Source organism: Eptatretus burgeri, chromosome 4 (assembly GCF_056783735.1).
Source record: "Eptatretus burgeri isolate ZD-2024b chromosome 4, Ebu_testis_v1, whole genome shotgun sequence".
NCBI classification, from domain to species: domain Eukaryota; kingdom Metazoa; phylum Chordata; class Myxini; order Myxiniformes; family Myxinidae; genus Eptatretus; species Eptatretus burgeri.
This window is the reverse complement of record NC_140964.1, coordinates 101,497,708-101,523,826: the sequence shown is the minus strand read 5'-3', so window position 1 is coordinate 101,523,826 and position 26,119 is coordinate 101,497,708. Positions and strand designations below refer to the sequence as shown.

The window sequence follows — 26,119 nt, the reverse complement described above, 5'->3', positions numbered from 1 at the left end:
TGCTATGGTGCATACGGAGAATTAGCTGGCTTTTAAAGCCGATAAAACGTACATCTGGTCCGATGGGACTTGGCGATATAAAACCGCTCGGCATTCGCATACGGAACGAACTGCTTAAGCGGCTCGTTTTCGTGCAGGTCCTGTTGAGGAATAAACTCCCGGTATTTCTGTCCGCGCGAATAGTTAGGTATATCGATAATTCGGCGATTGACCCTGTAGCGCGTGGACAGAAGAATTGGCTGGTTTATGATGCATTAAGGCATCCGTGACTGGATTTCGGCGTTGATCCAGAAAGTCATGACTGGATTGCGGCCTTCGGTGGACTTGCGGCCTGGATTGGGCTGAAAAGGTCGTGCGCACGCCAAACGGGCGGAAATCTACAATATATATATATATATATATATATATATATATATATATATATATATATATATATATATATATATATATATATATATATATATATATATTTCTTCTTCTTCTTCTTTCGGCTGCTCCCGTTAGGGGTCGCCACAGCGGATTATCAGTTATGATCCGCATAGTAATTTGGCACAGGTTTTATGCTGGATGCCCTTCTGACGCAACCCTGGTCGCCTCTTACGACACAGGGATATGGTACACCTATTCCAACCGGGGCATACACCGGGCCCAGTACACTGGTACTCACTTCGCCGACCTCGGAAGGATGACAGGCTGAGTCAACCCCCTGGTGTGTATTAATTCAAGCGGCCAATGGGGCTTGAACTCAGGACCTTTTGGATCCCAAGCCACTACCCCAACCACTACGCCAACACCAGGCTTAAATATGTATGTACATATATATATATATATATATATATATATATATATATATATGTATATATTGTTGTGGTTACCAGATTCGCAAACCACCATTCAGGTCCCTTAGGTGAGGTATCTCGGTAAGTGCATGTGTAGTTAGGCCCAAACCCGTTGTCTAGTGGGAATACATGTCATTTATGCGAGCTGCGACTCTTCAGGATAGCCGTTTTTCTTTTACTATCTTTATTTTGGACCAACCGCCATGATCACAACCACAACATCAACCACCGACCACAACCACCGCTTCACCACAACCGCCACGACCTTCACGCACACCTCACAACCGTAGCATCGCCACCGTTCTTGCCCCGCTGTGGGTACCGGTGTTGGACTCATGCAGAACGCGCGTCGAACAGCGTGTACAAAATCACGGATTTTGTGCTTCAAAAACGGATCAAAAACGACACACGCCCACTTTTTGCCGTCCAATCGGTGAGCGAGGGGCGATTTGGCCCCGCCTCCAGAACGATCGATATATGCAAATTTGTGGATCAAAAGCCTTCACGCCCACTTTTTCTCGGGCCAATGGGGAGCGAGGTGAAAGGTCAAAGGGAGGGGGTCAAAGGCGAAGTTACGGGGGGATAAAAGGACGGTGTTCGTCAGTCAGAGGGAGAGTCGCAAACGAGAACGAGAAGGAGTCGAGAACGAGAAGGAGTCGGAACGGAGGGGACGAGTGTGGAAGACTGGAGCCCGAAGCCGGCAGTGGCTGGAGAAGCTGAAGAGAGTCGGACGAGGGGGTGCTCGCGTCGGTGCCAGGAGCTGCATGCCCGAGGGAGGCCGGCAGCGCGACCTGGCCGAGGTGGAGACGCACACCAGGGATAATAAACATCCACTATACCCCGAGCATCAGCAACCCCCTCCTGTTTCCCCCCGCGCTGAGATAGTGCGACCAAGGGGGCCCCGTTCCCACCCCCTGCCAGGCACTGTCCACGAGGCCCGCGGGTTGCGGGGCCATCGCCGCTCCGCGTCTCATCACCAGACGGGTAGGCCCGACCCGGTCTCGGCCTCAGGCCTGCCTCATTCTTGGGGATATTCTTTCCTTGGTTTTGGGTATGTGTTGTCGGCGCCGTCTGTGAAGTAGAATTGTATAAGTGTTGCCGTGTGCTCGGTAGTCGGTATTAGCTCTGCACTGTGTTTTCACTTTTATGTTTGCTTTTTGTGTAAATGGAATTGTGTTTTCTTTTTTTTGTGTGCATTTGGTGGAATTGTATTTGTGTGCTTCCCGTGTGCCGAGAATAAATGTGCTTTATTGTTGAACTGTTCTCCCGCTTCGCTTCGTCTTTTCCTCCATTGAATCCCCATCTTGCTTCACGTAAAGGGTTGGTAGTGGGCTGAACACGCCCGATAATTAATCGAACCGTCGAGGTCGACGATAACACCGCTCGGTTATTCTGATAGTACGGAACGGGTCGCTTAAGTGGCCCGTGTCCGAAGTCGACCTGCGGCGAGGTGCGATCGCCCGGTCTACCCTCCGTGTGGGTACTTAGGTAGTTCGAATTTGGCGAGCAACCCTATCCCACGCGGGGGCTGATTGGCTCGATCGCGGTGAGACCGAAAGGTCCACCCGTGACTGGTTCCCGGCGTTAGTCCGAGAGGGTCACGACTGGATTGTCCGTCCGGTGGGCGACGTGCCGCGATTCGAGTTACGTGGCCGTCAGCACGCCGGCGGGCGCGAAGACCGCAACACTGGTGTCAGGTCGTGCGATACAAATTCATCGCCCTCCTCGCGGCACTGGTATCGGAGAACAGGAAAACAGGCTCTCCTGTCTCCGGCTAAATTCACGGGAATCGGTCCAGGGGTGAGAGAAGCGACCCCCGATTCCCTCCAAATTACGAGCGAGCGAAATTAACCCTTCACGAGAAGCAAGATGGCGTCTCAAGGCGAGCGGGAGCCGGAGGTATTAGAAATGTATATGTGTAATAATGTAGAGTCCATGGTCCAGGATGGAATCCCCGAGCAGGAAATGTTGATTGTGCAGGAACACGGACTCGCCCAACTGAACCCAGAACCTGAAATGGGTGCGGCAGCGGCCGCAGTGTATGACACCTCCCCCCCCTCTCCACCAAAACCCTTCCCCAACCCTTGCCGAAACGGCTCAGCTGAGTGCATCCAACATGGCCCAGCTATGCGCCATGCTGGCGGCAATGAACAAACAAATGATCGAAAAAATGGATGCGAATATGAAAAAAATGGATGAAAAGATGGATACAAATACAAATGAAGTGAAAACGACGATGGATGCGAATACACAGCAAATGAAGGAGGAAATGAAAAAGTTCCGGGGTGAGACGCAGAACATGGGCCGATGCCTGCAGGCGGGCATGAAGGCCGTGACAAAGGAAATAATAGTTGAGACAAGGGAGGTAAAGGGTGAAGAATTGGCAGAGACACGGGAGATAGAAAAAATAGAGGAAAGACTACACGAGGAAGACGGGGTAAGTGACGCGCACACACACACGGAGGTAGTGGAGGATAATGGGGGTGAGCTCGCGGAGCGTGCAGGGACCCGGTGCGAGCAGCTGGATGGCCTCCTCCAGGAACGAGGGGAGGGAGTATGCCCCCTTGAGGTGAGTCACGACCAGGTGAGTTCGGTCGTGCTTTGCGAGGTTGAGGGGACGAGTGCTGTGGACAGGTGCACAGAGAGCTTGGGGGATATAGAGGCCCCGGAGACCCTTGTGGGGACACAAATCCCCAGTGTGGTTGTCCCTGTGTGTGTGGTGCAAGGTGTGAGTGCGTCCCCGTGTGTGGAAGCGACCCCGTGTGTGAGTGGTGTGGTGGCGATGGAGCCAGAGTACGTGCTTCCCAGCACGCCGTGCGTGGGTGAGGCACCGTGTGTGAGTGAGGCCGTGTGTGTGAGTGAAACGGCCAGTATGAGTGAGGCACCACGTGTGAGTGGTGTGGTGGCGATGGTGCCGGAGTACGTGCTTCCCAGCACGCCGTGTGTGGATGAGGCACGGAGTGTGAGTGAGGCACCGCGGGTTAGTGCCCCCGCGTGTGTGGGTGAGGAACCGTGTGTGGAAGAGACCGCGTGTGTGAGTGTCGCCGTGTGTATGAGTGAGGTACCGCAGGTGAGTGCCCCCGCGTGTGTGGATGAGGCACGGAGTGCGAGTGAGGCACCGCGGGTGAGTGCCCCCGCACGCGTGAGTGAACGGCCGTGTGCAAGGTCGCTGTGTGCCAGGGAGACCGTGTGTGTGAGAGAGCGGTATGAGAGGGAGATGTCGGTCGGCATGCGGGAGCACGCAGCCGCGTCTCCCCGTGTGAATGTGATGGAGTGGACTGTGTGCGTCGTAACACGCAGGTGTGCGTGGGTTGAATGGAGACGGAGACGGCGACAGAGGAGAGAAAGCCGAGTAGCGGCTGTAGCTGTTTCGAGGACCGTGCCGGGTTCACCCAGCAGTGAGCACGCGGTTCGTGCTGTGCAACGCACGAGACCGCCACGTGCTCGCTTGCGAGAGTGAAGTCCCGGTCCGGAAACGCACGCGGTGGATTTGCCGATCCCGCGGACGGACAAAGTTTAGGCAGGTAAACGGATTTGGACCGGACGGGTTCTCCACGCGATCGTGTGTGTTAAGCTCCAACGGGCAAAGCACATGTGTTCGCGTGGGGAACCCCTCGAGACGTGGGGCTTGTTTTTTTATGCGCACGGTGACGTCATGGCTGCACGTGGGGTTGGAATCCGGCAGGAGGGGTATCTCTGCCGGATGGTCCCGTCCAAGGAGGGACGAGGAACACGTGCAGCTGCATGACGTCACGGGCAGGTGCAAAGTGCGCGAGCTCTGAGTTGCCGCGCAGGTGCTGCGCATGGAAAAAAAAAAAAAGCAAGCCTCACTTTCGGGTGTACAGGATTCCTGGGCAAGGGGTGAAAGACCCCCTTACCCGGGGCACAGGATGGAAACTAGTTAGGGGGAAGGGTTAGCTTAGCTAGACCGACTTCATGGGGCAGGGGTAAGTCCTCATGGAGTCCGTGGAATGGATTAGTTAGAGGGATTGTAGCCAGATTTAGGTGGGGAAATTGATTAAAGAGATTAGGAGACAGTGACAGACTGTGAATGTGTAGAGGGGACGTAGTTTAGCTACGTAGTGTTAAATGGAACGTGCTGTAGTTTAAGGGACGACGTGGGAGCACGAGTTAGTTAGGGGAAGTAGTTAGAAGGATGGCAGAGTTCAGTGGTGTGTGTGTTGAAGAGTTGTTGGTGAGTGAAGTGGAAGCATGTGCTTGGTGAGTGAGTGAGGCCAGCGGGTCTGTGTGTATGGAGCGAATGGGGAATGCATGGTGCGATGAGTGATTGGGGGGAGGAGTGACTCCCGCCCAAGGGACCCCGGGGTCAGTGTAGAGTGAGTTAGCTGGGTTAGTCAAATTGAAAAATGGAGGTCGTTTTGTTGTTGGTGGGAAAGTAGGCTCGAGACCCATTTGGAGGGGTGCAGGAGCCCTGTTGACGGGCTTGGGAGCGTGGCTGCGAAAGGTGAGTATCGCTGAGTGGGTACCCCGGGCACCAGGCTAGTCGGCCGCGGTAGGCCAAGGGCCCATGGGGGGCCGGGATAGAGTAGTGGGCACGGGTGCGCCTGCTTGGTGCGGGGGCCCGGGGTGCCATTAGCCGCGTGAGCAGTGTTGTGGGCACGGGTGACCCTCGGAAAGGGGCCCGGGAGGCCGGCCTGCCACGTGTGCGTTTCAGGGGAGGTGCCATGGGGGGCACTCCCCGGTGTTAGGGAGCTGGTAGGCTCGGAGGCAGTGTAGTGCCCGGGGGTGCCATAGCGGGAGATTCGGCAGAGGGTCGTGCCTGCCAAAGGGAGCCACGTGTCCCAGCCAGGAGACCGTGTGAGGGCACGGAGAGAAAATTGGGGGGCGAGGCCCGAAATTGTGAGGACACCAACACAGGCGACGGGAATCTGGGTTGTTAGAACCAATAGTTTAAGCGAGAGGCGCTTGTTGAAAGCCCCGGGGTAGTTTAACAGTTAAATGGATAGGGTAGACTAGGAAGTGTACCCCTCCGCACCATCCATCCCCTCGCTGTCGTTGTGGGCCGCTGGACCCACTTTGGGTTAGATCGCCGAACTCTGGGGAGGCCATTCTGAGGCTTCGTTGGGCCTCGACACAGGACGTTAGCTCTCCCTTATTCCCCTCCGGGAAGGGAACGTAGGGGTTGGGAGTAGGCTAGGTGACAGGATAGGTTAGCCGAACAAGGACGATAAAGGGGGTTAGGGGACGATTTATAGAGGGGAAGTAAACATAAAAGTAAAAATAAAAAAAAAATAAGTTGGGGCTAAATTGGGGTTTGACAAATTAAGGGAGTGGGTATGTACAGTGACAGGCAAAGGCGATAGGTTGGGAGGGAGACAGGTAGGTAGGTCCGAGCCCGCCTTCCAAGTGGCCAGCACCACCGCACTCCCTCCACCAACCTCCACTGAACGGCAAAGGCTGGCCAACTTCATCGGCTGGCCGTGTTTTTCTTCAAGGCAGAGGCTGGCCAGCTTCATCTGCAGCTGCTGTGCTGCAAGGCCTGTGCCGGCTGGATCGTCTGCCGGCTGGCTGTTTTTCTGCAAGGCCTGTGCCGGCCAGTTCATCTGCTGGCTGTTTTTCTTCAAGGCCTGTGCCGGCCAGTTCATCTGCCGGCTGTGTTTGCCTGCAGCGGCCTTCTTCTTCTGCGGGCTGTGTTTGCCTGCTGCCTTTGCCATGCCATGCCCACTGCCCAGGTTCACCAGCCCCATTCAATTTTTGCTTTGCCCCCCCCCCCCTGTTCGTTTCCATGTGCGCCAGGATCAGAAAGCAACAGTTTGCAAGCTGCGAGAACTGCCCTGTTGGCAGCTACAACACGGGCCTGCAGTGGCGGCCCGTGCACCGTGTTTGCGTCCATCCATTCATCCATTCATTCGTTGTGCTCATTGCGTGTGCCACTTGAGCTGGCACGGAGACTGCGTTTGTGCAGCCCATGCACCGTTGTGGTTCACTGCATTCGGTCCATCCATTCATCCATCCATTCGTTGTGCTCATTGCGTGTGCCACTTGAGCTGGCACGGAGACTACGTTGTGCAGCCCATGCACCGTTGTGGTTCACTGCGTTCAGTTAAAAAGGGAAGGCCTTGGACTGCGTGTGAGCAGCCAGCCACGTTACCTGTCACCTGCATTGTTTGAGCCAGAGACTGCATGTGGGCAGCCTGGCTCCCTGCTAACTGCTTTTCTTTTGCAGAGTTCAATGATCCTGGGCCATGGTTTAGTGTAAAATTTGTAAGTTAAGGTAAGATGTACTGTACATATGAGTGCGCCCCCGGCATGTTTGTCTTAGCGCCGGCAATTTTATTTAAGTCGTCCGTATGAGTGAGTTTGTTTAGATAGTTACGCAGCCCTCAGGTTATTTATTTTGGGGACACGAATACCATGAATGTCGCACTCAGGGATCCGTAGGTAAAATGTACTAGGGGAAAACTACACATGATGGCACACGAAAATTTGACGACTCGGGACGAGTCTGTAAAAAGGGAAGGGGGTAGTGTTGTGGTTACCAGATTCGCAAACCACCATTCAGGTCCCTTAGGTGAGGTATCTCGGTAAGTGCATGTGTAGTTAGGCCCAAACCCGTTGTCTAGTGGGAATACATGTCATTTATGCGAGCTGCGACTCTTCAGGATAGCCGTTTTTCTTTTACTATCTTTATTTTGGACCAACCGCCATGATCACAACCACAACATCAACCACCGACCACAACCACCGCTTCACCACAACCGCCACGACCTTCACGCACACCTCACAACCGTAGCATCGCCACCGTTCTTGCCCCGCTGTGGGTACCGGTGTTGGACTCATGCAGAACGCGCGTCGAACAGCGTGTACAAAATCACGGATTTTGTGCTTCAAAAACGGATCAAAAACGACACACGCCCACTTTTTGCCGTCCAATCGGTGAGCGAGGGGCGATTTGGCCCCGCCTCCAGAACGATCGATATATGCAAATTTGTGGATCAAAAAGCCTTCACGCCCACTTTTTCTCGGGCCAATGGGGAGCGAGGTGAAAGGTCAAAGGGAGGGGGTCAAAGGCGAAGTTACGGGGGGATAAAAGGACGGTGTTCGTCAGTCAGAGGGAGAGTCGCAAACGAGAACGAGAAGGAGTCGAGAACGAGAAGGAGTCGGAACGGAGGGGACGAGTGTGGAAGACTGGAGCCCGAAGCCGGCAGTGGCTGGAGAAGCTGAAGAGAGTCGGACGAGGGGGTGCTCGCGTCGGTGCCAGGAGCTGCATGCCCGAGGGAGGCCGGCAGCGCGACCTGGCCGAGGTGGAGACGCACACCAGGGATAATAAACATCCTCTATACCCCGAGCATCAGCAACCCCCTCCTGTTTCCCCCCGCGCTGAGATAGTGCGACCAAGGGGGCCCCGTTCCCACCCCCTGCCAGGCACTGTCCACGAGGCCCGCGGGTTGCGGGGCCATCGCCGCTCCGCGTCTCATCACCAGACGGGTAGGCCCGACCCGGTCTCGGCCTCAGGCCTGCCTCATTCTTGGGGATATTCTTTCCTTGGTTTTGGGTATGTGTTGTCGGCGCCGTCTGTGAAGTAGAATTGTATAAGTGTTGCCGTGTGCTCGGTAGTCGGTATTAGCTCTGCACTGTGTTTTCACTTTTATGTTTGCTTTTTGTGTAAATGGAATTGTGTTTTCTTTTTTTTTGTGTGCATTTGGTGGAATTGTATTTGTGTGCTTCCCGTGTGCCGAGAATAAATGTGCTTTATTGTTGAACTGTTCTCCCGCTTCGCTTCGTCTTTTCCTCCATTGAATCCCCATCTTGCTTCACGTTAAGGGTTGGTAGTGGGCTGAACACGCCCGATAATTAATCGAACCGTCGAGGTCGACGATAACACCGCTCGGTTATTCTGATAGTACGGAACGGGTCGCTTAAGTGGCCCGTGTCCGAAGTCGACCTGCGGCGAGGTGCGATCGCCCGGTCTACCCTCCGTGTGGGTACTTAGGTAGTTCGAATTTGGCGAGCAACCCTATCCCACGCGGGGGCTGATTGGCTCGATCGCGGTGAGACCGAAAGGTCCACCCGTGACTGGTTCCCGGCGTTAGTCCGAGAGGGTCACGACTGGATTGTCCGTCCGGTGGGCGACGTGCCGCGATTCGAGTTACGTGGCCGTCAGCACGCCGGCGGGCGCGAAGACCGCAACAATATATATATATATACATACATACATACATACATACATACATACATACATACATATGCATAAATTAATTCAGTGTCCCAACGGGGCTTGAACTCAGGACCTTTTGGGTCACAAGCCACTGCCCTATGAAGCTAGGGAGGCGTGGTTTGGTGCACGTATGTAGGTGATCCGAATTCGTATGCGTGAATATTTTACCGCCTGCAGAAGCTGTCAGTAGCCGACAGACCGCCGATTAGTGAGGAAGTGTAAGTGAGCGCCGTCGGATTTTCGTTTTTGACAAAATGATGGAAAAACTTGAACAACGCTACTGCATCAAATTTTGTGTAAAGCTTGGCGATCCGCAAGGTTCAACAGGCCTTCGGGAGGGAAGCAATGGGCACCACACTGATAAAAGAGTGGTACAACCGCTTCAAAGATGGTCGCACATCAGTGGAAAGTGAAGCACGTTCTGGTTGGCCCTCAACATCCCGAAATGAGATCGTCATTGACCAAGTGAGGACCCTGCTGATGCAGGATCATCGAATCACAATCAGAGAACTTGCAGACGAGGCGGGCGTCAGCATTGGATCCGTTCATTCCATTGTGACTGAGGAATTGGGCTTAAGGAGAATATCAGCGAAGTTCGTGCCAAAGCTGCTAACGATCGAGCAGAAGCAACTCCGTTTTGAGATCGCACAGGACATGCTGGAGACTGTGAACAGCGATCACAACTTCTTCAACACAGTGATCACTGGCGATGAGACCACAGTGATCCGTCATTTTGTCAAAAACGAAAATCCGACGGCGCTCACTTACACTTCCTCACTCAGCGGCGGTCTGTCGGCGACTGACAGCTTCTGCAGGCGGGAAAATATTCACGCATACGAATTAGGATCGCCTACATACGTGCACCAAACCACGCCTCCCTCGCATCATTTGTTTACGCACGAAAATTAAGGTTGGATACTTTTTGAACACACCTCGTGTGTATATATATATATATATATATATATATATATATATATATATATATATATATATATATATATATATATATATATATATATATGTATGCCTGGTGTTGGCTTAATGGTTAGGGTGCTGCACTTTGGATCCTAGGATCCTGAGTTCAAATTCCGCTCAGCTGTTGAATTAATACCAGGTGGGGTTAACTCGGCCTGTCATCCTTCCGAGGTCGGCTTAATGAGTGCCAACATGCTGGTATACTGCATCGATGTGGCGACCCATCCAGGATTGTGCCCAATAGCCAAGGAGACTGCTAAAGCAGCACCAACGCTCTGTACAATGTATGGTCCCAATCTCCTCCTCATATATATCATATACCACATCCCATGTACCATATATTGTGTCTGTCGTCAGTTTCAACATACACTACTGAGTTCAAATTGACTCTGGAAGCAATGTCAGCACAATCACTGTTTGTCAAAAGCTTCATGAAACGGGTTTCCATGGCCGAGCAGCCGCACACAAGCCTAAGATCATCATACGCAATGTTGGAGTGGTGTAAAGCCTGACCTTACTAATGCTCTATTGGCTGAATGGAACCAAATACTCACAGCAATGTTCCAGTGGTTGGAGTGGTGTAAAGCTCACCGCCATTGGACTCTGTCGCAGTGGAAACGTGTTCTCTGGAGTGATGCATCACGCTTCACCATCTGGCAGTCTGACGGATGAATCTGGGTTTGGCGGATGCCAGGAGAATGCTACCTGCCCAAATGCATAGTGCCAACCTCTAAAGTTTTGTGGAGGAGGAATAATGGTCTGGGGGTGTTTTTCATGGTTCGGGCTCAGCCCTTTCGTTCCAGTGAAGTGAAATCTTAATGCTACAGCGTCCAGTGACATTCTTGACGATTCTGTGCTTCCAACTTTGTGGCAACAGTTTGGGGAAGGTCCTTTTCTGTTTCTGCATGGCAATACCCCCGTGCACAAAGCAAGGTCCATACAGAAATGGTTTGTCAAGATCGGTGTGGAAGAACTTGACTGGCCTGCACAGAGCCTTGACATCAACCCCATCGAACACCTTTGGGATGAATTGAAACGCTGATTGCGAGCCAGACCTAATCACCCAACATCAGTGTCTGACCTTACGAATGCTCTTCTGGCTGAATGGAAGCAAATCCCCACAGCAATGTTACAACATCTTGTGAAAAGCCTTCCCAGAAAAGTGGAGGCTATTATAGCAGCAAAGGGGGGGGCTGGGGGGGAGCAACTCCATATTAATGCCCATGATTTTGGAATGAGATGTTGGACGAGCAGGTGTCAACATACTTTTGGCCATGTCGTGTATATCAATGTAAGGATGGAATTATATGGTTGTTGAGTAATTCTCATTATGGACGACATGACAATGGAAAGATATCCAAGCAAGAACCCGAAAACAGTACTTGTAGTCATCATAAATTATAGCCTGGTTCTGTCGAGTGCAAATCATTGTTAAGTTATGGCTGTCTATTACAGTATTGCATTGTCCTAAAGTTTAAAATTCCATATTAACTGGAATATGAAAGACAGCATGTTGAGTCGATTTCAGTTGTAAGGTGAATTCCTACACTTTTATGATGTCTTTGGTATCCATGCAGAGAATTGGAATTATTTTATTATGACTTTGAACAATGCCTTCCATCAGGTGGCGCTATACGATACACATTTACATCAATGAGGGGGTGATCACACTTGATCAATATATAAGGGGGGATCATACTTGATCGATTGTATAAGGGGGGATCATACTTGATCGATATATAAGGGGAGATCATACTTGATCGATTGTATAAGGGGGGATCATACTTTATCGATATATTAGGAAGGGATCATACTTGATCTACATATAAGGGGGATGGTCATACTTGATCTATATGTAAGAGGGGTGGTCATACTTGATCAATTATGCAAGGGGGGATCATATTGATTGATATGTAAGGGGGGATCATACTTGATCTATATGTAAGAAGGGGTGGTGGTCATACTTGATCGATATGTGAGGGGGGTGGTCATACTTGATCTATATGTAAGGGGGAGGGGTCATACTTTATCTTTTCTGCATGAAATCAGGAGTAAAAGCACTATTGTGGAGTTGGTGCTTTTGACCTCCAACAGCAAGCAGTGATCAAAGTTCAAAGCAGTTAGTTTTTTTGTCTTCAGCGGAAAATAATTAAACTTGCTGAGTGACCCGACAATGTGAGAATGAGGAGTTTTCAAATTTTCAAATTTCAAGATTGGCTTATTCACGTTATCCCATCTAAAACCTGCATCATTGATGCAAGAAAACCTACATTCAAATCCCATATACGTAGTGTAGCATGAATGTGTGTTGTCCATTGCCTAATGCCATCCCGATAATCCATGTGAAAGTGTCCTCGTTTGTACTGATGTCTTTGTCCTCCTTGTGATCTCGATACAAGCTCCTACATGAGCTTCAGATCAATGGTAACATGAACATTAATTAATTAAAATAACTATCACCCATCCGTGAGGATTCAAATCGAATGTAAGAGAGTTGAGGCATCACGTGCAATAGCAGGGCTAACATGATGCATATCTCGCCCATGAGTTCATGTTTGTCAGACATATTTACCTTTTTGGAAGATCTAAATATTCACACTGTTATCAAGGGAACCCCGTAACGCTCTCAGCACGTGCTCAATGCCAGGTTCAAGAGATCCTCGTCCATGGAGTTCCCGTCAAATGGCTATATTAGCCACGTCCCATAGGCAGAGACACGGGGCTCCAAGCTGGGCTCGGTTCAGGAGATACCACTGTGGTGTCCAAAGGCAAAAGGGATCCAAGTGGCTCCCTTGCCTTTGAAATATGAACGACCTTTACCAAGAGAGAACCTTTATCCATGTTCGCGTCCTCGACTCCCTCCCTCTCCTGCCCTCCCCCTCCGTTCCCAACCCACCAAACTCCCCGCACGTCTCCAAGCCTCAAAGAATCGTCTCCAACACTATTGATGGCGATGCAGGCACCCAAAAGCGTTGTGTGTACCCTTAGTCCTCCAGGAGTCCCCATGTCAGGATCCCGTCGAAGCTCATTCGGTTCCAGGAGCTCATCCAATGTGATCTTTGTACACCTGCAGATCGGACTAACCCGCGAGTCCGTATCCATCGACATGCAGGACCAGTCTTTGTCTTCTCTTCTGGAGGTCACGTCCTTGGTAGTGGACCAAAAGGTGAGTCTCTGCAGCCACACGTGTGGAACTCCACCAGCGATTCCATTCGGAATTCCCGCATTTTGTGAAAACGAGACCATGGTATACGTTTGTCAATTCGTCTCATGTTACTTCCCAAACGTTAATGTCTATTCGTGGACTTCTTGTTCTGCACAATGATCAAACAGCACCCGCTGAATCCGACATGATGCTGCCATTTACTAATCCCACTTTTGTTATCTTTGGGACAATCTTCCAAAGGAATCGGAAATTGCGTCAAACCCTATCTAGACACATCTCGAGGTCGCGACTTGATTATGAATGAGTCATGAAGTTTGGTCTGTTGATGAATGAGTTGTGGAGTTTCGTTCATTTATGAATGAGTCACGGAGTTTGCTTCATTTATAAACGAATTACAATATTTGGTCGCTTTATGAATGAGTCACGGAGTTTGATTTGTTTAATGAATGAGCCACGGAGTTTGGTTCATTTATGAATGAGTCCAGAGTTCGGTCCGTTTATGAATGAGTCACGGAGTTAGGTCCGTTTATGAATGAGTCACAGAGTTTGGTTAGTTTATAAACGAATTAGAATATTTGGTCGCTTTATGAATGAGTCACGGAGTTTGGTTAGTTTAATGAATGCGTCACAGAGTTTGATTCAATTCACGAATGAATCACGGAGTTTGGTTCATATAATGAATGAGTCATGGAGTTTGGTTCATATGATGAATGAGTCATGGAGTTTGGTTCATATAATGAATGAGTCACAGAGTTTGGTTCATATAATGAATGAGTCATGGAGTTTAGTTTGTTTATGAATGAGTTGTGGAGTTTGGTTCGTTTAATGAATGAGTCACGGAGTTTGGTTCATATAATGAACGAGTCACGGAGTTTGGTTCGGTTAACAAATGAGTCACAGAGTTTGGTTCGTTTAACGAATAAGTCACGGAGTTTGGTCCGTTTATGAATGAGTCACAGAGTTTGGTCCGTTTATGAATGAGTCATGGAGTTTGGTCCGTTTAGGAATGAGTCACGGAGTTTGGTCTGTTTATGAAGTCATGGAGTTTGGTCCCTTTATAAATGAGTCATAGAGTTTGGTCCCTTTATAAATGAGTCACAGAGTTTGGTCCATTTATGAATGGGTCACAGAGTTTGGTCCGTTTAGGAATGAGTCACGGACAAGACCCCTTCGTCCCTTTAAGAGGCCTTTTACCTTTAAGACCCTTTTGACACTTTAGACACCTTTAGATCCCTTCACACTTGAGACCTATTATACCCGTTGGATCCTAAGAACCTTTCGACCTTTACACTGCTTAATTCCTTTTAGACCTCTCAGACCTTAACACCATTCAGACCCCTTACACTTTTCAGACAGATGAGACCGCTTAGACCCTTGACCATTAAGAGCTTTAGACCACTTGGACCTTTTTATCTAGAAATATATATGTGTATATATATATATATATATGTATGTATATATATATGTATATATATATATATGTATGTGTATATATATATATATATATATATATATGTATGTGTATATATATGTATGTGTATATATATATATATATATATATATATATATATATATATATATATATGTATGTATGTATATGTATGTATGTATATATATATATATATGTATATGTATGTATGTATATATATATATGTATATATATATGTATGTATATATATATATGTATATATATGTATGTATATATATATATGTATATATATGTATGTATATATATATATGTATATATATGTATGTATATATATATATATATGTATATATATGTATGTATATATATATATGTATATATATGTATGTATATATATGTATATGTATATATATATATGTATATATATGTATATATTAGCATGGATACCCGTGCTCCACACAGGAATCCCGTGGATGACAGCGGGTCTGAAGGAGTATATGTCACAGTTAATTGTAAAATTGTAGAGGCTGCAACCATTATTATTTTTTTCATCACCACTATAATATTATATTTTCCCCGCCATGTTTTATATGCAGAAGACTCGAGTTCAAAAATGTTAAGATTTATTGCCGCATCAGATAAAAAACCATAATGCCTCAACAATGTGAGGCTGGTTTCATGTCATTTGCGACTTGATTAATTCTCATTCTCTAGCAAATTCCGTTGGTTCCATGTCAATCGGCTGAACTTGAAAAATGAACGTTACGCAATCAGGTGATGACGTCATAATTCAGAAACCGGGAAGTCGGAAGTCATTGTCTTCAATTGACTGTCGCATTATTTTTTCATTCTATTGCAAATGGCGTTGGCCCCATGTCAATCGGCTGAACTTGAAAAATTAACGTTACGAAATCAGGTGATGACGTCATAATTCGGAAACCGCAAGTCGGAAGTACAATTCTTTTACATCGGGACACTCCCGGGTACATGTTCTGTCAGCATGTAAAGTTTGGTGAGGATCAGTCCAGTACTTTTCGCGTGCATAGGTCACAGACAAACACACACACACAGACACACAGACAGACACACTTTCAACTTTATATATATATATATATATATATATATATATATATATATATATATATATATATATATATATATATATATGTATATATATATATATATATGTATATATATATATGTATATATATATATGTATATATATATGTATATATATATATATATATGTATATATATATGTATATATATATATATATATATATATATATATATGTATATATATATATGTATATATATATGTATATATATATATATGTATATATATATATATATGTATATATATATGTATATATATGTATATATATATATGTATATATATATATATATATATATATATATATATATATGTATATATATATATATATATATGTATATATATATATGTATATATGTATATATATGTATATATATATATATATATATATGTATATATATATGTATGTATATATACATACATACATTCATACACATATGTATGAGAGCAACATGTATGGCATGTTGTATGGCAGCAACACTGCCACGTACCGGCTAAAAGGAACGGATCGTTGGGCATAAAGTCCTGGCGATGCTGGGATTCAGACGATGCTGGATCAATGAAGGAAAAGACAAAAACGAGCTGGAGACATTTCTAATGATGATTTATTTACAATGGGCGAGGAAAGGTATGTGGTACGATCAAGAGATTTATTGGGGTGTATTGTGCAGACATAGAGGAGAGAGGTGTGGTGCAGCCATAATCAAGCAACTTATAAAAGCGGACACAGAGCAGACCTAACCAGAAAATAATAACAACGATCTTCTGCAGGCTTACTTGCATAGACAGGTGCCAGGACACACACACACACACGCACAGGCACACGCACACGCACACACAGACACAGAAAACCCGATGAAGATGGATTGAAGCAAGACAGGAGAGGAGTTGAGGCTACGTCTCTCGTACCTTTGTATAACTGATACGCGGTACCTGAATGCTCCACAAATACGTTTTGGGGGAGTGCTCTGTGGCGTGCGTTATTTATTTGCGGAGGAGACGAGTTACCTCAGAGCGGATCCCTCCACCCGCCCAGGGGAGGGATAAGAAGGGTGGCGAGCTGTCTCAGCGGCGGTCATTTTTGGGGTTCCTTGGTGGTCGGTGGTTATGTTGGTGCTCGTGGTGGTGGTGGTCGTCGTGGTGGTGGTGGTCGTGGTGGAGGTGTTTCGTGGTGCTCGTGTCGTCGATCGTCGTTCGTGGCAAGCCAGATCGTTCGTGGGATCCTGGCTGCGCTTGTTGGATTCTGGGTCGTGGGTTTGAGTCCCACCGTGGTGGGTTGTGTTGGAGCGCTCGAGCTGGGGATCCCCGTTCCCGTCCACGGACTCCGAGCTCCACAAGTGCGAGTCGGTTAAACCTCACGAGTTGGCCAGGTACCCGGCCAGACTCTGACCCTCAGCTTGCCTTCCATCCCAAGCTGAAGGGCCGAATAAAGACCCACGAGGTCCATTACTTTTTGGGTGTGTGTGTGTGTGTGTGTCTGTCTGTGGCCAGTTTGATAAGTCGAAATCGTTGAAGTTATTGCCATTGTACATTTGCCAACATCTATATTCGTGATTAAGTCTGCTCTATGTTTCCCTCCCTTTGACCTTGTCAATAAATAATTGTTAAATAAATAAATAAATAACGTGCGTAATGGTGCTGAAGGAGTGGAGGGGGATTTAATGCAGAAGACTAACTAGAAAGAAACTCGCAGCACACACATGAAATTCCCATTAGACATAGGGGAGAGATTCTAACTGCCCACATATACTTAACGAAATAACTAAACTTTGGGTCAACTGTATGTGTGAAGGCAAATGGTTTCCAGATTCGTAACAATATATACACGTATACACGTACATATACACACACGCATACATACACACATACGTACACACACGTACACACATACATACACACATACGTACACACATACACACATACTATACATACACACATACATACACATACATATACACACATACATACATAATACACATATACATACACATATACATACTGTTGCGGATCCGGGGTGGCGGGATTCTCACCCGATCCTCGGCGCCACCCTCACCACCGCCGTCTCCGGGGTTTATAACGCCGGCCGGCTCGGCACAGGCCTCAGGGCACGCGTCTTCAATCGCGATACCAACGTAATCCTTGTACCTTACCAGTTGGGGAAATAGAACCCCGGTTACAGACTGGTTGCCAGATGCCGGGCATTTTCTGCCAGTCTGTAACCATTTTTGGTTTTATATGCCAATCGAACGGATCGTTCCTCGACGCGACACTAATTAATCCATCGCGGCAACTTCATCCGAATCAATCAGATTTATTAGGGAACATCGGGGATCACAGCATAAGCAAAATTCACAACAATGTTTTTATTAACAATCCTCAACCCATTCTTAACTAGGGAACCACGGACTACAGGTTTCGAGGGGGTCGCTACCGAGATATGCCTTAGACAACGTGCAGACAAAACAGACAGACAGATAGCATGCATGCAAGACAAGACAGAGTACTTGGTGATGTTTCATGGACGAGAGGACAGTGTCAAAAGCACGAATGTCGCTCGCAACAGGCGGATGTCCACGGATTTGAGCCCCAGCTCGAACGCGCCGCGTGGCAAGATGGCGGCGCCGCACTCTTTCCTTTCCACACCGCACGCGGTCTCCGCGCGCTCTGAACCCGCGTAAGGTCGACGATGAGCCTCAGCTGATTTCTCTCAAGGTCCAGCATACAAATCCAGGCCTGGCCTGTGCACCAGACAAGGCCCAAATCGAGGTGCGGGCTCCGGCAAACAGATCGGCAAACGTGTCGAGCAGTTGGTGTGAGCAGGGACCATCAGAGGCTCCGTCGTCTCCTCTCCTGCCTTCCCGCCTCGAAGCCCGACTTCCCAACTCCGTCCTCTCAGTTTCTCTCTCTGTCGAATCACCTTTTCTTTCCTTTTCCATGCTCGCCTCTCAAAGCTGGCTGCCGTCTCTCTCACGGCAGAATCCTCGACGTGCAGGCGGGTTCAGCGTCTCTCCTGGCAGATCCAACATTGTGCCTCCGTTCGCTCGCTTCAAAAACACGAGCGCGCCTCAAGAGCGACTGTTTTCCACACACGGCACTCTTTCTCTGAAGCCTTCGTTTCTCTCTCGTTTGCTCCTTCGACACACGAGCACCCTCTAAACCGACTGCAGTTTTGTACTTCTGCCAAACTGAACCCTTTTCTCTCTTTTACAGTTTTCTTATGTTCGAACCACTCGCTCCTCCCCCTTTTCGAAGCGACAAAACTGCTCCCCTCAGTTTCACTTCCTCTTTTTGGCCACACCCTCTCAGCCGACTGAGCGGGGCCTATCATCCATAGAGGGGAGGAAGAAGAGGGAGCCCTTGGCACACCACCACTGTACGAACAATAAAACAACCTCTTCAACTCCCGACACACATGTAACATCCATTTTACCACACAACCAAGCTAAACATGCATTTAATGGGGGATCTGAGCTAATTCTATATTTAGTAGTCCAACAAGGGCCATTTCCGTAACAATACACACATACATACACACATACATACGCACATACATATGCATACACATATACAGACACACATACACATATACACACACATACATACACATATACATACACACATACGTACACACATACACATACATACACATATACACACACATACACATATACATACACATAATATACATACACATGATATACATACACATATACACATAATATACATACACACATATACCCACACATAATATACATACACACATACATACACATATACACAGACACATACACATATACATACACATAATATATATACACATGATATACATACACATATACACATAATATACATACACACATATACACACACATAATATACATACACACATATACCCACACATAATATACATACACACATATACCCACACATAATATACATACACACATATACCCACACATAATATACATATACATACACACATACATACACATATATACACATATATATACACATAATATACATACACATATACACATAATATACATACACACATATACCCACACATAATATACATACACACATATATTCACACATAATATACATACACACATATACCCACACATAATATACATACACACATATACCCACACATAATATACATACACACATATACCCACACATAATATACATACACACATATACCCACACATAATATACATATACACACACACACACACACACACACACACACACACACACACACACACACACACACACACACACACACACACACACACACACACACACGTATTGGCCTGATGACCATAACGCAAAATGTAAAACTAACCACCCTGAGGACAAATTATCCATGAAGGCCGGATGTTGGAAAAACCACATAATGCACTATCGGAAAATAACAGGCGAGCCTTTTCCTCAACGCAGGAGTAATACGAGTTCCCTTACAAGGAACTTCAACACAGGAGTAATACGAGCTCCCTTACAAGGAACTTCAACACAGGAGAAGGTCATTCGGCCCATCAAAGCCTGCGTTATTATTACCAACATATGGTTGATTTTCTGTGCTCCATTCACGATCCTTTTAAATGGTGAGTGCCAATAGAGGAATCAGCACTACCGTCTTTGGTGGAGCCTTGGTGGTGTAACGGTTCCACCACCAAGGCTGGTGTTTGCTTCAAATCAACCACGTGTAGCTAAAAAGGATACATTAGTCATTCATGCGATGAGACATATTCCAGATCCATTTTGGCACTTTACAGGTCAGATACATTACTCCAAAATCATTGGGCAAAGACGAAATCAATCATACAGCCAAAATAGCTTGGTTAACTGCACCACCGAAGTTGTGCAGAGGTTTTGTTTTCACCCCTGTTTGTTTGTCTTTCTGTTTGTCTATGAACAAGATATCTCAAAAAGTTGTGTCCAGATTCGGATGAAATTTGGTGGACGGGTTGAGTGTGTGGCAAGGACGAATTGATTCAATTTTGGTGAAGATCTGGATCCGGATACAAGAATTTATCAACTGATTCTTCACCATTGAGATAAGACTGAAAACGATATATATCATGATATTTCAAAAAGTTGTGGCTAAGTTATGACAAAACTTGGTGGATGAGTTGGGTAGGTGACGAGAACAAGCCGATTAGATTTTATTTCAGGTTCCGGATCCAGATCTGGCCCATCAGTGTGATACAAAACGTATACCGTTCAGCCTGACAGAGGTATGCACTCTACCGAGTGCCGTTCTAGTTAGCCCATGCCCCACGCAGCGGAAGACAGGGTTTTGCAATCTCTTCTGTGTGTCTGTCCAGGCCATAACCTTTTTTTTTTGCCATGTGAGCTTTTGTCATCAAATTTTCAACAAAGCTTTATTATGAGACTATAAAGCAGACAAATTAATAATTTGGTCAAAAGGTCAAAGGCCAGTCACATAAAATCGTCAATTTTCATCCGATTGACCTGAATTTTTAAGAATTTGCATATTGGGTCACTGAATTGATTCACCAATTGAAGCTAAAAGCCGATTGTTTTTTTTTTATCAAAAGGTCAAAGGTCAAGGTCACTACATCGTCAATTTCCATCAAATTGACTTGAAATTTGAGCAGGGTTTGCATAATGAGTCACTGAAGCCGATTGCTTTTGAGGTCAAAAGGTCAAAGTCGCCTAAAATCGTTAATTTTTTTAAATATATTTTTTCGCTGTTTCTGTCATGTTTAGCATATGGAAAAAGAAGTCCGAATACAAAGCAGATGGGGATGGGCTTTGTATTTCCAGATGCTTTCTAGTTTCTATTGTTTTATTGTTGAAATCCACGAGCTTTGAAACTTGAGTGAACCTTCTGGCACAATTAGCCCACATTACTTAATAAATAATGTTTAGCCCATTGTTCTGTTTTCATGGAGATATTGTTATGGGCTGGGGTTCGACGGCAATAAACGATCACGAGGTGGAGTCGTAGAGTCGTTTCCCACCGAACACCCGGAATTTAGGTCGTGACTCTCGGATAAGTCCGAAAGGTCACAGGTCCCTTAGCGGACCGTGGTCGCCAATATTTCGACGGCGTGGGGTAGGGTTAATTGCCGAATTTCAATATACCTAAGTACCCACGTCATCTACCTATCGGAGAAAACCACACCCTTGATGGACCTCGGGCGGAACGGACTGTTTACCGAGCCCGATCCGGGTGTAAACTGAGCCGGGATTACCAAGATCCGTCGGACCAAATGAACAATTTACTGGCCCAAACGGCCTTACTATTTCTCAATATGCACCATGCTAGGCCAATGAAAGAAAACACAAAAAACGAGCTGGTACATTTAACAGGGGTTTATTTATAACAATAATTGGGGAGGGGGAGCACGAAAAGAGCAGAGTTATCCGAATATGAAGAAATGTAATGTACAATGAACAAGGCACCTAATGATTCTACTTACAGACGGGGCCCACGGACACATACATACACACACCCAAAAGAAACTGGACCCCGTTGGTCTTTGGTCGGTAGGGCCGGGGTACCTGTCCTGCCTCGTGCGGTCACACCGACCCGAACCCACGACCTTGGCGTTGTCAGCACCAAGACTGCAGACCGCGCCGCAATCACCACCAAGACCGCAGACCGCTCAACCACGACCACAGACCGTGCCACAATCGCCACCAAGACTCTTGTCCGACGTCCTCTCGTCTCTTTTTCTCTCTTGAGGTGGGAGGGGTTTCTTACCTCGCCACTCACCTGATTGGACGAAGGGTTGTCGGACGACTCGTGGTCAGCCTCCCGATTGGCTGGGGCACGCGTGTGGTGCTCGCCCTTCACTCATTGGCTGGAGGAAACGGTCCATGCCCTTCCTTGGAGGGGAGCCTCGATCCGAAGCGACGGAGGCTCCGCCCATGCCCTCAGCCAAAAACACGTGGGCAATGGTGACTGGATCGAGTGAGGGACGGTGGCGTTGTTGTTGTTGTTGTAAAAACCTTACTAAAAATAACTCGTTGCGCACACACGAAATTCCCATTAGACAGAAGGAGGGATTCTAACTATAAACACATACTTATCGAAATAACTGAACTACGGGGACTCTGGCTGTTTGTGTGCACAAGGTTTCCAAATCCGTAACAATATGGAATTGTCTGCTTTTTCCTTTTTTACAACTTTTTAGTTACTTATTATGGGTTGTTATGTCGACCAGGATTACAGAAAACATAGATATATAATTTGGGAAGTGTCTGTTTTATTTATTTGACTTCGATGCACTCCTGAACCGCTGTATGGGGTGGACGGGATGGCTTTTGGTAGTTTAAAAATATATATTATAGTCCCAGGGTTCAGGATAGGGGAAGGATCCCAATTATCTTTATGTAAATGTGTATCACATAGCACCAACTAATAAAATAAACAAAAGAGATCATGAAAATGGGGGACTAGATGTTTTGTCTGCTGATCTATTAAATGAGGCAATTTGTCTTGCTGATGTGAACCTAAATCACAAACAACCCTTTTCTAGCATTGTTGATAAGAATCAGAGATAAACTGTCAACCTGGTGTTTGGCATGCAGGTCAGTGGGTCATTGCATAAATGTGCGCACCATCGATCATCGATATGTACTTTAAGCTCGAGATCTTGCCTGCAAGCATTAGTTGGTGGACGTTGAAGGTCCCACAATGTCTTTCATAAAGAGGTGGCAAATTATCGCTGGCACTTTGGCTAAATTACAAATTCCTTGCACCTTCACTTGAACATCTGACCTGGCTAGCTGGTTGTGAAAGATTTGGGTAAAAAAAACATTCCTTGCCCAAACCAACATGGTGTGAATGATTGGGGGGTGATTAAGAAGTTGAGAAAGTGTGGTACCAGTGTGATGGGACAAATGGTCTTATCCAATTGTCATCATCTTCATTTATTTTATGTGTGCTAATGCCATGAAAACATTCAGACATCTCTTGACTATATCAAAATGCACGAAATGCTTTTCAGTTTTCAAGGAGTTAATGCTGTTTTGAAGAACTAACATTTATTTTATTACAGTGTCATTATTATGTACTGTAATTACCAAACGATGGCCAGACTCTGCAGTCTTCGATAAAGTCTTTCTTTTTTGGCCGGTTAATTGAATTGTCAAACTCACTGGTTAATTAACATAAGACAGGGAATCTCTTTGCTTTGCTTCACCCTTGGGGGTTCAATTCCCCCATGGCTGTTCAGTGGAGTTTTCGTTCATCCCAACACCACCATGTGTATGCTAAAGACCCCACGGTGATACTTAAAAAGGAGAGACCTTTGGGTGACCAGTTCAAATTAATGGAGAAGATATGAAAAATTGTTCAATCAAGCAAGAAGGAAGTCAATGTGCATGGCATATATGCCTGGTGTTGGCTTAATAGTTAGGGTGGTGGGCTTGGGATCCTAGGATCCTGATTTCAAATCCGACTCAGCTGTTGAATTAACACTAGGTGGGGTTGACTCTGCCTGTCATCCTTCCGGGGTTGGCAAAATGAGTGCCAGCTTGCTGGTATCCTGTGTTGGAGTGGCGACCCGTCCAGGATTGTGCCCAATAGGTAATAGCCAAGGAGACTGTTTCGGCAGCACCAACGTTCTGCACAGAGTATGGTCCCAATGGATAGATGGATAGATGGTATGTAAAGATCTTGGTGATCTGCAAATGCCATGAAAAACCTCCAAAGCAACCAATTACTGGTGAATTTGTTAGCTCTGACAGGTTTTATCAATCCTACTATTAATTTGCAATTGGTCACGGGCTTTGACACCAATACAAATTTTTTTTATTACGGACCCTCAGCATCAAAAAGATACATATATTGAACAAACGGTTTCAAATGGAACACTTCGCCGCCATTACAGCATTTGAATTGCATCAGATGTGGAAATAAATGTGAATTGTTTCTCCCAGCTTGCCGGCTCGATGACAGAAGACGCCATTTACATTTTTGCCTCCTCCATCCCTACCCCGTTTAGAATCCCAAGTGGAGCACAGGCAACTTGCTAGTATTTTAAAAACAATACGTGATGCAAGTCTACAGTGTCCATGACAATGTGACTGAAATGGAATGCTAGTATTTGTTTCTAAAATTTAGACTGCAAAGCCATAACAGATCTTTGATGTGAAAATTATAGTTTGCTTGGTTGTTAATTTGACACAAGGCCATTTTTGGTGGCGGGTATACAGAAACTTTTCTTCTCATATGAAAGATTTTATCTGGAGGTTCAATTTGTTAAGGTTAATTCAATACAGCAAGGTGCTGCCAATTGGAGAGTCAAAAGTGTTGGGAGTCGGTGGGTGCAGCTGAAAGACGTGGCCATGCTAAATATGAAACGCAGAGACAATGGATGATACCAGAAGTCACTGATAGTGAACAAAGAATTATTATTGAACTTGCTGCAACATCCTGCATCTTGTCATGTTTTTGTTTTTTTTGTTCCACAGTTCCCAGAATATGGCTTCAACGACATTCTCAACAAGATCCAACTCTTCCGGCACGATCTCAAGTCCGAGAACATCCTGCAGCTTCTTAACTCGGCCGAAGACATTCGTGAAGGAGACGTCATTGAAGTTGTTATATCAGGTTAGAATTTAACACCAATAGAGTGGCCTGGTTGCTACGTCACATTGTGAGTGCATATCTCATGATTGTGATTCACCACACTCTGTCACAGAATATCGGTGCTGCCAAAGCAGTTTCTTGGCAATGGTTTTACTGGGTGGTTTGCCGTTACTTTCCGAGCAGTAGCTCGAGCAGGAATTAGGAATTTGATCAGGGTGCTGGTGATAGCTCACCTACTATTCAGATGTTCAACTAATACCAGGAGATGTCCAGCAACTAATGCCGGTAGATGGGATGTCCAGTTTAACTTGCATCCAAGAAACGGCACACACATTGATGAATCATCTTGACTGTGAAACACCAGGATGAGAGTTTATAGCTGGGTCAGGATTTGAACCCAGGCTAGATGGCTTCGAAGGAAGTGTATGCATCTCGAGGCGATCCTGCCAGCCAATGTCTCATGAAAGTTTGACAGGTCAGGTCATGATGGCCAGTTTGATGGCCAGAGCAGCACATCGCTGCATCCACTTTCCGCCGGTACAAAAGGGACCTCTGGCCATACCCCAGGCAGATGCCTGGCCCATCCCCATCTCCTTGAGATGCTGATCCACCTGTTGATCAAGGTTTGATACAAGGTTTATATCCCATGTATTGGACTAATTTATTTAATGTAATACAAGTGAAGGGACCCAATGAAATGGCGATTATTAGAGTGAATATGATTCTTTGTTGGTACATACTAGCAAGTTGCCTGTGCCCCACTTGGGATTCTAAACGAGGAAGGGATAGAGATGGCAAAAATGCAAATGGCGTCTTCTGTCATCAAGCCGGTAAGCTGGGAGCAACAAT

At 46.4% G+C, this 26,119-nt stretch overlaps 1 protein-coding gene across 4 annotated transcripts in view; it reads left to right on the top strand.

The window, feature by feature from the left end:
* The window catches only part of LOC147028772 (serine/threonine-protein kinase D1-like), a 137,171-nt gene that overhangs the window by 29,325 nt on the left and 81,727 nt on the right, over positions 1 to 26,119 (top strand). For 3 of the 4 annotated variants that reach the window (XM_085879484.1, XM_085879485.1, XM_085879486.1), the window contains exon 3: positions 25,153 to 25,291. In XM_085879484.1, the coding sequence (XP_085735610.1) occupies positions 25,153 to 25,291 (139 nt within the window). Of the gene's footprint in view, positions 1 to 12,880; positions 13,160 to 25,152; positions 25,292 to 26,119 lie in introns of those variants that run through there. The other variant, XM_085879483.1, reaches the window with a different exon arrangement.